Source organism: Mus musculus, chromosome 6 (assembly GCF_000001635.26).
Source record: "Mus musculus strain C57BL/6J chromosome 6, GRCm38.p6 C57BL/6J".
In the NCBI taxonomy this organism is placed as follows: Eukaryota; Metazoa; Chordata; class Mammalia; order Rodentia; family Muridae; genus Mus; species Mus musculus.
This window is the reverse complement of record NC_000072.6, coordinates 6168600-6182459: the sequence shown is the minus strand read 5'-3', so window position 1 is coordinate 6182459 and position 13860 is coordinate 6168600. Positions and strand designations below refer to the sequence as shown.

The following is a 13860-nucleotide window of genomic DNA, read 5'->3' as shown; positions in this document are numbered from 1 at the left end:
ACATATATGTAATAAAAAAGCAAAACCAGAAGTGTGCTTACTGTGTTCTGGGCATCGTTCATAGTGTGTGTTGTTATCTCATCCGCTCCATGCATCAGCCATATGGGGCTGGTAATATTATTACACCCATTCTGCACATGAATCATCAGAGCCCAGAAAGCTTTATTTAACTCCCAGTATGTTCAGGTGGAATCGGGTAGAGCCAGACCCCGCAGCCTACACAACCTGGTACTGCTCTTCATTACACCGTGCCCCTCATCACCCTGCTGCTGCCAGTGTGATTCTGGTCACTTAGTAACCCCTGCCCTCAGGTACCTTATGCTCCTCTCTTTCATCTTGAAAATCAGGAGGTCTGGTTCTCCTCATCGAGGATGCTGCATCCTCGTGTTTATTTTCAGCATTTCCCACAAGCTGGGTGTGCCCAGAAACAAGACACAGCCTGCTCCTTTTGGCCTAAAGTGAACCGAGTCCTAGAACACCATGAAGGGAGTCCCGTGCTTGCGAGCCCCTGTGTGATGCTGAGACTAGGGCATTGCCTAGTGCAGCAATCTAAACCTGCTTCCAACATCACAGAGGATGCCCGTGGCTCCACGGCAGCTCCTCAGCCCAGTTTGTCTTCTTTTCTCAGGGACTGTAAGCATTTGAGTGAATTATTTGAGCAGCCATGGACTTAGGGATTGGGTAGCATCTGACCCCAAGCCATCTGGGGCTCCACATCTATAAATTGCTTGGTAGGAGCCAAAATAAACAAAATACATTTGAAGGGCTAAAATAGAAAACCAGAGTAAGAGGTCGCTCTGACGGCTTCAGGTCGGCTGAACATCAGTTTTGTTTCTCTTTGCATTGAATTGGGCTTTGTTACACAGGAATGCAAGACGTTCACTGCCAGCTCTATGGAAGGATAGTTAATACCTCACAATTGATCTCACTTTAACAAGGACACATCCTTAAGCTTAGTGCGCATGCCTGTAATCGCGATGGAGGACTGAGGTAGAGAGGTCTTGAGGTTGGGGTCACCTGGGCTTCCTAATGAGACCTCTGTCGGGCATTATTTTATATTTGCTAGTGACAAATTCCCTCTCTCCAAGTCATAACAATGAAAACTGTTACCAGACATTGCCACAGGTCCCCCAAAAGCCATTGTTGAGAGCTTCTGGTGAGCATAAAATTTGACTCCTTAAATTTTTTTCTTTAAAGTGACAGATGATAATTGAAGATGTTACTAGGCTGTATGATTTTTATCTTTTGAATGGTCATGGCCTTCCACTATTGGTTGTGTGGTCATATATGTTTAAGAATCGGAGATACTAAATAACTTTCTTACCTCTTCCCTCCTCTTTCGACAGTATGCGAGCATTGAAAAAAATGGTGAATTTTTTATGTCTCCTCATGACTTTGTCACTCGGTATTTGAATATTTTTGGAGAAAGCCAGCCCAACCCGAAAACTGTGGAACTTTTAAGTGGTGTAGTGGATCAGACCAAAGATGGGTATGTGTACTTCTAAATACCTTCCTTTTGCTCACACCAACTTTCTTTTGCTTAATGGTAAAGAAGTCACTATATGTATGCACCCTCTATATGACCAAAACTGTTTCTTCTACCTATTAATCCATCATTTTAGACATGATATCTCAGTATTTCTTCAAGCATTGTTTCAGAGTTGTGGACTCTATGTTTGTAAGACTTGTTTATAGCTTGATGAGGCTGTTGTAATTGATGAGATGTTATGAGACCTAGGAATTTATATGTGTCTGTTTGTATATCTCAAGATAGCTGTAAAGTTATGAACTTCAACATGACTCTATGGACATAACTTCTATGATTGTCTCTTTGTCTAAATTGTCTTTAAAGTTTCATGTATGCTTAAATGGTATGAAAATGAGAGATAGAAAATTCTGATGATTCCAAGTTACCAAGTCAGGCTGGCTAGAGTTGAGTCTCTACTGCATAGAACCAATCAGGCAAAAGTTTGCAGGGCACCCTTTGCTTTGTCCCAATGACCAGTTTCCTCTGTGTTTCCTCTGGAATTGGCAAATCTTACCATATTTGGAGGCAGAATCTAGGGGACTGGTATAGTTAAGCATTTTGACAGGAAAATGTTATCTTGTGTTATCTGGGTGGACCTAATTTCCATTACAAGAGCCTTTGATGATGGGGGCAGCGGGAGATTTGACACAGGGACCAGGTGTGATATTACTACGAGGCTGGAGTCTGAGTGGTACACTCACAACCGAGTGTCTGCAGCCACTCAAGCCTGCCTCAGATGGAGTTCCCAAAGAGCCTCAGGAGAGAGGTTCTGGATGGCCTTGTTGACACCTTCATTTAGAAATTCTGGGTTTCTCAACTGTAATATACACTTTTGCTCTGTCTTGTCTTCAAATATGTAGTAAAGTTTATTCTATTTATTATTATTTTTTGAGAGAAGATTTCCATGTTTGTAAGACTTGTTTATAGCTTGATGAGGCTGTTGTAATTGGTGAGATGTTATGAGACCTAGGAATTTATATGTGTCTGTCTGTATATCTTATTATTTTTTGAGAGAAGATTTCTCTGTGTAGCCAGGCTGACTGGAACTCACCCTGTAGACCAGGCTGGCTTCGATCTCAGAGATCCTCCTGCCTCTGCCTGCTTAGTGGTGGGTTAATTTATATTTAATTGATTAAAGAATATTATTATTTATAACATATGCTAAAGTACATATTGATTGTAGAAACTAACATATCTATTACACTATGTGCATATTTTGTTTTGCATTCAGAATATTTAAATCTCCCTTAGCAATTTTCAAGTACACTTGTGGCTTTCTTAACCATAACGCCACAGTGCCCAAAACCGTCTTTAGAAACTGTTTTGTTCTTTGAAGAGTGTCAACTCACCTCCCGCTTGCCAGCCTGTGTGTGCATCATTCCACTCCATGCTCCGCCAGCCTGTGTGTGCATCATTCCACTTCATGCTCCGCCAGCCTGTGTGTGCATCATTCCACTCCATGCTCCGCCAGCCTGTGTGTGCATCATTCCGCTCCATGCTCCGCCAGCCTGTGTGTGCATCATTCCGCTCCATGCTCCGCCAGCCTGTGTGTGCATCATTCCGCTCCATGCTTTTGTGGATTCCGAATGTCTTTAGATTCTGCTTATAGGTCAGAACACGTGTCCTTTGTTTTTCTATGCCTGGCTTAATTCACTTAATATAAGATTTTCTGAGTTCATCTGCATCGCCACATGTGACAGAATTTTATTGTTAAAGGCTGAGTACTGTTTTATTAGGTGTACATAGCACATTCTTAATTTACTCCTGTATGGATACCTGCATGAGTTGACATCATCATCATGGCTGCTGTGGTGAGCATGGGGCGGCAGGCATTTCTTTAATACATTGATCTTTCTCTGTGTTATAATTGACTGTAGCAGCTCTTTTCTTGTTGCGGGGAAATATTAAAAAATAAACAGGCCTTTCCTGCTTTTGTGCCAGCAACTCTCTGTTCCAGCAGCCTGGCTGGCCATGTACTGGAGGGCAATGGCCAACCTGTTTTTATCTCGTGGAGACTCTGACTCAAAACTCCATAATCGCTACACCCAACTCGCTAGGTTCCCACTGGCGGGTTGCTACCATGTCAATCCCATGCTTCAAACCCTCCACCCCCAGACCTTTGTGGAACACCTCAGGCTTTCTCTCATGAACCCAGATGAGCCTCAGTGTGAAGGAAAATGCAGCATAAACTTAATTCAGAAACAACAGTAACTCAATCGCTGGGTGCAACAACTAAACTTGTAATATTAAATCTAAATCCTCTGCTGGCGAATCCTGACACATCCGCCTAGGGACCCGAGAGACACTTAAAGCTACATCTTGACCTCATGCTATCTTCCTCCATCCAACCCGGAAGTCCCTCCTACTCGCCCAGTGATTGGCTCCTTTATTCATTAGGGGATTGGTTCACAAGAACAGCACCGGGCCCGTCCACAACATTTTCTCTGGGGCATTAGAAAGCTCATAGTTGCCGGGCAGTGGTGGCGCACGCCTTTAATCCCAGCACTTGGGAGGCAGAGAAGGGCGGATTTCTGAGTTCGAGGCCAGCTTGGTCTACAGCGTGAGTTACAGGACAGCCACGGCTACAGAGAGAAACCCTGTCTCAAAGACCAAAAAAAAAAAAAAAAAAAAAAAAAAGGAAAGCTCATAGTTGTAAGGAATTTTTTAGAGTCAGTGACCAGTTTATGAAAAACATCTGTTTCTTCTTCCAGTGGTACCTTTGGTCTGATCCAGAGATCTACTAGGCTGTGACACTACTGCCTGTGTCCTACTTGGACATGGTGTTGTTTTATAGCTGAGGCTGCCCTCACACTCAGCAATCCTCTTGCCTCAGCCTCATGCTGGGATTACAGGAGTGTGCCATCATATCCAGTGAGCTGTATTTACCATTTTTCCTTTATAAAGTGTGACTTTTTTTGTTTACATTGGTGATAGCTGTCCATGTGTGAGCCAAATGTTTTCAGGGTTTGGTTTCTCTCCCTCCCTCCCTCCCTCCCTCCCTCCCTCCCTCCCTCCCTCCCTCCCTCCCTCCCTCCCCTTTCTCCCTTCTTTTCTTTGCTTTCGTTTGATTGTGGTTTGTTTTGTTTTGGTTTTCTTTGTTTTTGTTTGTCTGCTTCTCCATACAGGGCTGCTCTGGCACTCTCTCTGTAGACCAGGCTGGCATTGAACTCAGGTATCTTCCTGCCTCTGCTGAACTTAAAGGTGTGCCCCACCTCTCCCTACCACGCCCCTAACCATCCACCCTTGGCATTGTTTGGTTCCTTATTTAAGGAATTTAAATAAAAGCCCACAGAGATTGCAAAGTAGTAAAGAAACTGTATTTAAAGCAAAGCAGTAGAAATGATCAGAATATACTTCAAGAGAGAATACATACACTTCAAAGAGTCAAGAATGAAGGTACTCAAGGTCCTTGGCTACTGAAACTTTTTTGTGGGGTTTGATAGAAGAAGGAGTTGCGTTATTAAGGGGCTGTAGTGGGTGTGCCTCTCTGTTTCTTTTGATGGATTAACTCATGTAATTCTGCTGCACATATCTTCTTCTCACAATGCATCTGATTTTAATCACATGCATGCCCAGTCATGCATAGGCATAAGATGGTAAACAGGGGATTCTAAAAGTTCACTTGAGGACAGAGCATTACCTTACTGCTTATGCTTCCCAAACTAGTCTAGGCTAGGTCAGACTTTCCATTCTATTATGTGGATACATTAGGGATATATCTGAATAGAAACTATGTAAGTTTCTATTGTTGATTGTTTATAGGGGAGGAGAAACTTACTCCATTATTCTGAGAAGGGTATGGCTGGCCTGCTGCAAGTGGGGCTCCAAGGTTGCTACCTGCATTATTCAATGAGAGTTGTGTGTGCTCAGTATATGAAGGAAAAGAAGCTGTCTGCCATTTGTACTATTAGAAGAGAAGAGTGTTCACAATTCAAATTAAATAGAGGATCTATGGCTTGCTTGCGTCAGGTTGGTTTGCTTTGCTTTGGCTTTTGAGTCATTCTTGCTAGCCCAATTTGGCTGAAATACTCTATGCAGTTCAGGTTGTTCTTCTTGTTCTTGTTCTTGTTCTTGTTCTTGTTCTTGTTCTTGTTCTGTTCTTCTTGTTCTGTTCTTCTTGTTCTGTTCTTCTTGTTCTTGTTCTTGTTCTTCTTCTTCTTCTTCTTGTTCTTCTTCCTCTTCTCCTCCCTCCTCCCCCTCCCCTTCCCCCTTCCCCCTCTCCTCCTCCTCCTCTTCCTTTTCCTCCTTTTGTTGTTGTTGTTCTCTTCCTCCTTCTCCTTTCCTCCTCTTCTTCTTCTTGTTTTTTGAAACAGGTCTTCTCTGTATAGCCTTGGCTGGCCTGGCAAACTGTAGACTAGGCTGGTCTCAAACTCAGAGATCTGCCTCTGCCTTCCAAGTGCTGGGATTAAAGCCATGTACCAGCACTGCCTGGCTCAGTTTGGGACTTCTAACGATGGATTTAATCAGTGTGTGAAGTTAGTCTGAGAAGCACAAGCAAATGCATGTGAACTCATTGGCTCTAAGTTCCATCATTGGAGTCTTTAAACAAACACAATTTTTTTTTTGGTAATATTTTATGTGTATGAGTGTCCTGCCTACGTTTATGTTTGTGTCCCACATTCATGCTTAGTGCCCAAGGAAGTTAGAAGAGGAAAACGATCTGAGAGTGTTAGGAGCAGAAATGGAGATTTTTGCAAGATCAACAAGTACTCTTAACTGCTAAGCTGACTGTCCAGTCCCATGGGGTCTTTCTACATACAAACAGGGCTATTCCAGATAGCCAGAGGGGTATTTGTTATAGCACAAGAAGAGACCTTGTTAAAGACAGCCCTGGATGAGGAATAGAGTGTGAGAGACAGTAAATCAAATTTTCATGCCCACTGAAAGGTCAGTGAAGACATCCCATGAGTGACATGTGGGACATGAGTGACATGGGATGTCGGTCCTGGGGTCAGGAACAGGAGACAGAACATTTAGTGCCGGAAGAACAGGTTCTGGAGAAGCCCTACATTTTGTGATTTGATTCTAGCATGTCTGGGTCTAGAAATGCAGGACGTGGTGGGAAGGATAGGCCATGTGTAGACCATATAAGGGTGAGGATGAGGACATTTATCTTAGGCTGTGGAGAGCCACCCAAGGCTGGTTTGAATCAGGAAGTTGGCAGAGTTTCCTGTGGGGCAGCATAATCCTTATTGATCTTCTTTGTTGTGTGTAGGGGTTCCTTTGTTCTACTGTCTTAATCAATTTGAGGACGGATTTAATCAATTCATGAAGGCTCTTGAGGGAGAGGAATAGAAATTTTGAATGCCTGGGGCTGGAAGCCGCTGGCTCTCTGGCTTCCTGAGGGAGGGGGGGTGGCTTACCTTCCATCTAAGGAGGAGGAATTTCTCAGGCACAGACCCACTTACAAAGCCATGTAACTGAGCAGTGTGAATGGTCCCCTGGTTGTTAATTGTGCATGGCTTCGGATGTATCTTTAGAGTTTTGGTGGTGACTGTAGCCTTTATTTATTTATTTGTTTATTTATTTTTTTATAGAGTTAAAGGCAGATCTTTATTTCAAACTCTGATGTGACTGTAGTTTTTAATTAAGATGGAAACCATGCTGTGTCTATCAAAATACAATTTCCATATACAGCTCATACCACTTACCTACTAAAAAGCAGGTGGAAGTCTCATGCTAGTCCATATGAGCTTTGCCAAGCACATTTCCTGTTTGTTTTTAATGATTATCATGCTCATGAGGGCAAGCTAAGACCAAAGAAACTTTGCGACTAAGTGGGGCTTGGATGAGCTGGGGCTTTTGAGTTCTTAGCTGGCCACTTGCCAAGGTACTGAACCCTGTCTGTCAGGGGGCTCCTTTGGCTGGAATATCTCATTGGCTTGCTAGGATCACATATAAGTTTTCCATAGACAGTTGTCTCTCTATGAACATGGTTGATTGGTTTCAGGACTCTCAGAGGATCCTGCCGAGATCTGCTCATGCCCAGGTGTCTTCTATACATTTTTGTGATTTTTTTTTTTTTTTTTTTTTTTTTGGTTTTTCAAGACAGGGCTTCTCTGTATAGCCCTGGCTGTCCTGGAACTCACTTTGTAGACCAGGCTGGCCTCGAACTCAGAAATCTGCCTGCCTCTGCCTCCTGAGTGCTGGGATTAAAGGCATGTGCCACCACGCCCAGCTCCATTTTTGTGATTCTTAAACCTGACCTATTGTGTTTTCCGCTCTGCTTTAGATCATCATTATAGTTAGTTAACCCAATATAATGCTGTGTGAAATGTTCTTCGTGTTATTCAGGGAGTGATGACAAGAAAGTGCCTGCTCGGTGCAGATCCATTTCTTTTTCTGACTGTTTTCTGGCTGTAGTTGGATAAATGTTTACATCTGGGGTCCGTGGACACAGCACATGCTTCCGACCTTGGGTATAGAACCCTTTTCACGCTGTGAAGACATGCGTTCTGTGAGGACAAACTTGAGAAGGGGAGTGTCAGATACCCTGTTGTTATTGATGAGCTGACAGGTACAGGGCACTGTCTTGTCAGCCCCCACCTTCCTGTATTGATCAGAGAGGATTATCACCACCCAGGAAGAAATCCTTTCTGTTCAGAGAACAAAGACTGAGTCCTGGGTCAGGCCTTCTGCCTGAGGACTATAGGGTGCCAAGAAATAAAAGCAGAAGACGAGGTTTTTAGACTTGTGGCCCGTGTGAAAGAGTGTAATGTTTTTTCCCTGTTCACTGCTTCATAGCAAGGAAACTTCAGCCCTCTAAATCCTTTCCAGGGTGAAGGGGATGTAACAGTGTTGATGATAAAATCATTTTATACCTGTTTTCACTTTGTGAGGCTGTGGTGAAGAAATCCAGGCCGTGGCCACATGCTGGGATTTAATGAGGTTTACAATTGGCAGTGCTTAAAGAGCATTAGGGTAATGTATTTAAACATCAGCTGTTCACAGGCTGAGCTGCTCATCATTTGTGGAGTACAGTCGCCATCCGGCAGAGGAGGCCTTTCTGTCGGCTAATGAGCCAAGTTTTCCACCGTGCTACGGTGGACATGCATTTCAGGTAAACACCTGAAATTCATAATCTAGAGAATTAACCAGAGGCATCTCTTTAATTAAGAAGGAAAAAAAAAGCCTTGCTAATCATCAACAGCAGCCAAAGCAAGGAGCTTAAATGTTCTTCGTAGTCATCAGACTCCCAAATTAATCTACCAAAACAAAAGGCCTCATTAACCGCTCTCATTGAATCAGGGTTATTTTCTTTCTCTTTCTGCGGATGTCTGATTAACCCCCTTTCCTTTTGCATTACTCACCGCGTGTTTAATATCTGATGTCTGAAATCATAGGAAGGGGGTGCATGCAATGTGGTGGCTAGACACTGTCAACGAGGAGTAAATTCAAAAGAATTTTTAAAAAGGTTGGTATTATGTTGCTGATGCATTTGAAAAATCTTTAGGAATGTCAGATGCCTGGGTTGTATTTTTCTTTTTAATTCCAGAAAGGGTTGATTAGCGACTAGGTACTGATTTCACATCTCATTCATATGTGCCTGCCCCTCCCCCCCACCTCCTCTTCTGCTCCAAGCCCTCTTTGGGAGAGTTTTGTTGAAAGGACAAGAAATGGACATCGTCAGATCGGGGAAGGGAAGGTCACAGGGGTTTCTTTTGCGTATAGACTGCTAAGGGGAGGCATGCTGACAGACAGGACTCTGGAAGGCGGAGAGAATCGATCCTGTAGGTAGGAAAGGGAAGACAATTGGCTCTAGACTAAGAGATTTGCTTCTTGTGAGAGCATGGGGAGATCTAGAGCAGCAGTGCTCAGAGTGTGGTCAGTGGACCCCTGGAAGCTCAATGACCTCAGAAGCCTGGGAGGTCAGACTGTTCCTGCACAGATATACAAGTGCAGCCTACTCTCATTACAGCTGCGATGTTTGAGCAGGTGTCTCTAAGACTGAAGATGGCTAACTTGCTAGTTTTGCCACCAGTTGTTGGTGTCCCCAGATTCCTGCTGAAACCTGACCCCAACAACTATGAATTTAAGAGGTGGGTCTTTCAGGAAGTGGCTAAGTCAGTGGGGCTATGTCTCCTGGATGGGGTTAGTGATTTATAAAGAAAGGCTTGAAGGAACCTGTCTACTCCTCCCACCGTGTGAGAAGGTATCAACCGTCTGTGTGGAACAGGTCTCTTCTAGACACTAAATCTACTGGTGTCCCTTAATCTTCCAGAATTGTGAGCAAAATGTTTCTGTTGTTTAGCAGTGTGAATGAAGTGAGTTGTCATTGTCTTCTTTACCACACACTAACAACAACAGCAATAATATTTTTTGCTTCGTGAAGTATAAAAGTTAACTGACTTCTTAAATTCTTGAACATACACTGGGTGACTAAGTAGGAAGTACACATAAGAATTTACATACTTATGTTTTGATAGTTGAGAGAAAATGATCAGTTAATAGCTGAATTAAATTTTTATAGGATTTTTTTACCCCAAGAATAAATTATTTAAAATAATTAAGTTTTTTTTTCATGTGACAGATTCCCGATATTAAAGATTTTCCTAATGTAACTGGCAATAACTAATGAAATTAGCTTTTTAAATGTGGTAATGAGCCATCCCCAATGTTTGGAAGATCTACATAACTTCAGGGGACAGTATTTTCAGTTGCTCAGAAAGAAACCCAGACGCATAGAGGATCTACCCAAGCCGTCAGCACTCGTGGGTTTTTCTACTCAAGCCATCAACACGTGTGGGTTTTTAAAGTAACAGTGGGGAAAGGCCCACAGAGCTTCCACTAATCCCTAGGAAAGGTTTGCTTGTTGATGCTGGTGTTAGAGTGAAGAATAACATCCCAGGTCCTGAAAGGGCTGTTACAACTCGACTTTCTTTTCTTTGTGTGAATCCGTATGAGCCTGTAGTGTTCATAGTCATCAAAACAGCTTATCTCTCAGATTGAATGCAGTAGTTTTCGACTGAGGTGTTAAAAAAATTTTCAGATAGAAACATACTTTTTCACTAATTGTTTTGTTTAAAACTATAGATATCTTTCAAACAAATATTTATATGACCGTTTTATAGATTTCTTTAATGGAGTAATAGACAACTTAAAACTTCTCAGATTTGATTTCTAATCGTATGGTAGATATTGTCTTTATAAATTAAAGCTTAGTGGGGTCTAAGAAATCTATAGGCTGCTGAGTTGTCCCAGGACAGATTTGATGATTGCTGACCTAGGGGAAAAATGGAAAGGAGGGTAGAGACTAGAGGTCTGTACTGGGGACCTGCTGGGTAGATTTAGAAAGAAGTTTTCTTCTGATTTCAGTGTTTTTTTTTTTTTTGTCCTGGAAATTCATGAGTGGGAGGTGTAGGTTGAGATATTGGTTGTTTATGGAGAGAATGACACACTAGAGTCATCTTGACTAGGATCAGTGGATAAGGGAACAGCAAGACTTGACAGAAGCCATCTGAGGCCCCAGCCAGGACTGACATAAAACTGAACCTGAGACCAGTGAGTGTGTGCACTGAGAAGACCAGTGAGTGTGTGCACTGAGACCAGTGAGTGTATGCACTGAGAAGACCAGTGAGTGTGTGTACTGAGAAGACCAGTGAGTGTATGCACTGAGACCAGTGATTGTTTGCACTGAGAAGACCAGTGATTGTTTGCACTGAGAAGACCAGTGAGTGTGTGCACTGAGACCGGTGAGTGTGTGCACTGAGAAGACCAGTGAGTGTATGCACTGAGAAGACCAGTGAGTGTGTGCACTGAGACCAGTGAGTGTATACACTGAGACCAGTGAGTGTATGCACTGAGGCCAGTGAGTGTGTGCACTGAGAAGACCAGTGAGTGTGTGCACTGAGACCAGTGAGTGTGTGCACTGAGACAGACCAGTGAGTGTATGCACTGAGAAGACCAGTGAGTGTATGCACTGAGACCAGTGAGTGTGTGCATTGAGACCAGTGAGTGTGCGCACTGAAAAGACCAGTGAGTGTATGCACTGAGAAGACCAGTGAGTGTATGCACTGAGACCAGTGAGTGTGCACTGAGAAGACCAGTGAGTGTGTGCACTGAGGAGACCAGTGAGTGTGCACTGAGAAGACCAGTGAGTGTATGCACTGAGAAGACCAGTGAGTGTGTGCACTGAGAAGACCAGTGAGTGTATATATTGAGAAGACCAGTGAGTGTGTGCACTGAGAAGACCAGTGAGTGTGTGCACTGAGAAGACCAGTGAGTGTGTGCACTGAGACAGACCAGTGAGTGTGCACTGAGAAGACCAGTGAGTGTGTGCACTGAGACCAGTGAGTGTGTGCACTGAGACCAGTGAGTGTGTGCACTGAGACCAGTGAATGTATGCACTGAGAAGTCCAGTGAGTGTGCGCACTGAGAAGACCAGTGAGTGTGTGCACTGAGAAGACCAGTGAGTGTGTGCACTGAGAAGACAAGTGAGTGTATGTATTGAGAAGACCAGTGAGTGTGTGCACTGAGAAGACCAGTGAGTGTGTGCACTGAGACAGACCAGTGAGTGTGCACTGAGAAGACCAGTGAGTGTGTGCACTGGGAAGACCAGTGAGTGTGTGCACTGGGTGTCCTTTTCATAACTTGAACAGAAGCAGCTTACTTCTTCTGTTGGGAAGGAAGACAGGAGGAAGGACTTACTTTTGTTTGTTTCAGGAGATAGCACCCATTTGTTAGGGAGGATAAAGGAGATGAGCCTCTGACGGGCTGTGGTGGCAGGAGCTCAAGGCATAGCACGCTCGCAAGTTGACGGGTCAGCATGTAGAATGATGGTAGAAGCTTAGATGTGGTTGCCACCTTCGAGGTATGCCACAGTTACTCAAGCTAGGTAGTCAGTCAGTCAACATCCCAAAGGTTCCATGACCTTCCAAAACGGCACCCCCCCCCCCCACCCCCAACCTGGTGACCAAGTGTTTAAACACACAAGCCTGTGGGAATCACTCCACCTTCAAACAATATAGTAAGTAGTGCTAGACGTTTCCTTCAAATTTAGCTGTTCCAGCCCTGGCGTGGATTTGGGTATAGTAAGGGTTGAGGTCTTTCCTGTAAAAAAATCTAGAGTATGGGATATTTCATAGAGGTATAGGACACATAGGGAACAATTTTAATATAGTATATATTTTCCGGGTTTTTTTTTTTTTTTTTTTTGGTAGGAGGGCTACGACTGGGCATTGAACACAGGACCTTGTGGGTGCTAAGCAAACACTCCATCTCTGAGCTACACCCCCAGGTGGATTTATTTTCTGTAGGGGGCAAAGTGAATGTTGGGGACAGAGAACTTAGATGTGATACTGAAGTGTCAGCTTAATGACTTACATTGTTCAGTGTGGATGGAAGTTGCTGAGGTTGGGGCACAGAGGGAGAGAGCAAGAAGACGCAGAGACGGTGCTTGCAAAGCAAGAAGCAGAACATGAGATTAAGGAGTTACTGGTACTGTTAAAAGTCTAGTTCTGACCATGGGCTGGGCAGCTAAGAAGGGGGAGAAAGAGATCCTAGCAATGTGACTCGGAGGGCCTTGGTGAGGGAAGTGTCCGGGTTTTAAAGAATCAATAATGCATTGCAACTACTTTGATTTGAAGGTTAATATATTAAAAATTTTGAGGACTCGGGTTGGAGTGGGTGCAGAGGGGAGCTGAGGGTGATGAGGTGTTGCAAACAAGGAGGGAGGGTGCTGAGAGCCACCGTGGGCTGTAGCGATTCCTCGGGGCCGCACGCACTGGAATAGCAATGCAAACTTCTAAAAGAAAGGCAAGCAAATGGAACCACTTTAAATAAAGCTAGCCATGCATCTGTTACTCGGCCATTGTCAGTGTTCGAGCAGGATGGGACAGTCGCGTCATTAAAAATGACCTTCACTGAAGCTGTGAGGAGGAGGAGGTCCTGAAGCCAACTGCTCAGGTTTGCATGTGTCCCCCAAAGCTCATGTGTTGGAAATGTATACCCAAGGCGACAGTATTGAGGGGCGGGCTCCTGAAGCGTGGGACTCTCTGGAGTGGGCTAACGATGCTAGCGTGGGAAGGTGGTTTTCATAAAATAATCAGACTGGCCTTCCCCGTCTTGTTGGTGTGATGCCATCTCATATATTAGAATGCAGCAGAGGCCTTAACAGGCGCCCCTCCCCCTCCTGTCCACAGCCTGCAGCACTGGAAGTACAAATCTGCTGTTTATAGATGGCCCAGTGCCACAAAAGATGGAAACCACTAGGGGATTTAGGGCTTATTAACATTCCCTCTGGTTCATGAGTCACCTCCCAGAATAAACTGTACACTTTGGGCTTTAGTAAGGCCTGAGTTGCAACCTGATGTGAAAGTTTGAGGGTTGTCAGT

At 44.0% G+C, this 13860-nt stretch overlaps 1 protein-coding gene across 5 annotated transcripts in view; it reads left to right on the top strand.

Moving 5' to 3' along the window:
* Positions 1 to 13860, top strand: part of Slc25a13 (solute carrier family 25 (mitochondrial carrier, adenine nucleotide translocator), member 13) — a 176087-nt gene that overhangs the window by 34845 nt on the left and 127382 nt on the right. For all 5 annotated transcript variants that reach the window (NM_001177572.1, NM_015829.3, XM_030255494.1 and 2 more), the window contains exon 3: positions 1347 to 1489. In NM_001177572.1, coding sequence (NP_001171043.1) covers positions 1347 to 1489 — 143 coding nt within the window. The remainder of the gene's footprint in view (positions 1 to 1346; positions 1490 to 13860) is intronic.